Source organism: Echinops telfairi, unplaced genomic scaffold (genome assembly GCF_000313985.2).
Source record: "Echinops telfairi isolate 266 unplaced genomic scaffold, ASM31398v2 ScPeMD7_2565;HRSCAF=3150, whole genome shotgun sequence".
NCBI classification, from domain to species: Eukaryota; Metazoa; Chordata; class Mammalia; order Afrosoricida; family Tenrecidae; genus Echinops; species Echinops telfairi.
The window spans coordinates 9,987,246-9,989,178 of NW_022106463.1; the positions used below are offsets into that span (position 1 = coordinate 9,987,246).

Sequence of the window (1,933 nt, forward strand, 5' to 3'; positions counted from 1 at the left end):
GGCCCATAGCCAACCATTCTGCAGTGGTGAGCCTTCACAACCAGGCCTGGGGCAGGGAGCCTGAGGCCAGGCCCACAAAGGTGTCCCCTGCCCCTGCCATGGAAGTCCAGGTGCTCTCCAGAGACCCAGCACACACCTTGGCATCTGGAGCAACTGAAAGGTTAGGACACCACCGAGACCCTTGTTCTTTACTGCTTCCAGCAGCATACCGGTTAGGGTCTTGCAGGGCCAGGCCCTGGCTGACCTAGGAGCCCTGGGGGGCTGTCAGGTAAGTTTGCACGGCAGTCCTCAAAGTCAGTGGTCCCAGCCCACTAACTGCTCCTTGGGAGAAAGACGAGGTGGTCTGCGTGAAGATCTGTGGCCCCAGAGGGCCCTTTGAGGGTGGCTGTGAGCAGTCAGAGAGGAGCCCTGGTGGTCTGGGGGTTATGTGCTGGACTGCTAATCACAAGGTCAGCAGTTGAAAGCTCTTTAGGAGAAAGGGCTTTTTTCTCCGTCATGAGTTACAGTCTCAGAAACTCGCAGGGACAGTGCTACCACATTCGAGAGAGTGGCTCTGAGTCCGCATCAGCTCTACAGCAATGAGTCTTTGAGAAGAGTGAGTTTGAGTGAGTGAGTTGGAATCAACCCAATGGCAGTGGACTTGGTGTCTGAGACAGCAGCGCCGGAGAGGCTGAGGACAGACAGCCCGTGCCCCTGGTAGGAGCAGGGCAACTATAGCCTGCCTCGTCTGGTACCCAGAGAGGATGGCGCCTCTGCAGGCTCTCGGCTGCATCTGGTCGCCGTGGTCCCTGGGAGCATGACAGCCCGAGCTGGAAGGGAATCGTGTGATGTTAGCTGTTGGAATACATGGGTGGGGTACACGCCAGCGCCCCTCGGATCCTGCTGCCTGTGGGACGGCTGAGCGGAGAGTTCCTGTTCTAATCGACTCCTTCCTTTTCCCTTGCTTGTAGAACTTCAGTAACACCAAAAATTATCTGCCTCCAGAAATGAAATCGTTTTTCACCCCCGGAAAAGTACGTCTTGACCAGCGCCTTGCCTTTGCTGTGTGGGTCTGTTGGGCGCTGTGCTCACGGCATGGTGATGCGTGTTGTTGGGGTTCCCTTAAACGTGTGTGTCTTCTGGGAGGGGGGAAACGACTCCCTGTGTATTTTGTTGACTTGTTTAAAGTTTTTATTATTTTGTTAGCTGTATGAGCAGATAGACACACACTTTTTTTAATGTGTGTTTTATTGTGCATTAGGTGGGGGCTTACATTTCAGATAGTTCTTTATTCAACAATTTATCTAACCTCCCAAGAGCTTGCCCTGCCCCTCCCTCTCCTCTTTCTCTCCCTCCATTGTTAGGATATCTTCCCTTGTTCCCAAACTAACACCTGTCTACCCTCTAACCTGCTGCTCCCCATCCCCGGTAACAACAAAGGCTGCTGCTTTTGCTGTGCAAACCTTGATCTTGAGTCTTGTGTCTGTGGCTCAGACAGTACGGTCCCTCCCTCTGTGATTGGCTAACTCCACTCAGTGCCACGTCCTCTGGTGCCTCCCTGTCACGAGGTTTCAGACTGACTAGCTAGTGGGTCAGTGCAGGACCCCTGGGTTCTCAGACTTTCGGACCCTGAGCAGCAAGAGGGGGCCTTCTCCCACCTTCGCGGTGAGGCTGTGTTCAGCACGGCCCCAAGTCAGCGTCTTTTCGGAGTGCACCAGGGTTCTGGACACGTTGCCACCGTTGCTTCTGGTCTGTGTGTGACCCTCAGTCTGTCCTCTGGGCTGTGCTTCGAGGACAGGCAGAGTGTCCATGGCCCAAGTGACCCCGCTGTGATGCGTCCAAGTCCCTGTGCTGTCACTGAGGGAGACACGCCCTTCTCGTTACAGCCGAAAACCACCAACGTCCTGGGCGCCGTCAACAAGCCACTGTCGTCGGCCGGCAAGCAGTCACAGAC

General features: G+C 55.1%; 1 protein-coding gene across 1 annotated transcript in view; it reads left to right on the forward strand.

Moving 5' to 3' along the window:
- PDS5B (PDS5 cohesin associated factor B) overlaps positions 1–1,933 on the forward strand; it is a 79,386-nt gene that overhangs the window by 63,557 nt on the left and 13,896 nt on the right. Inside the window, exons 25-26 of the mRNA XM_045293997.1 lie at positions 202–268; positions 1,866–1,917. Coding sequence (XP_045149932.1) covers positions 202–268; positions 1,866–1,917 — 119 coding nt within the window. The remainder of the gene's footprint in view (positions 1–201; positions 269–1,865; positions 1,918–1,933) is intronic.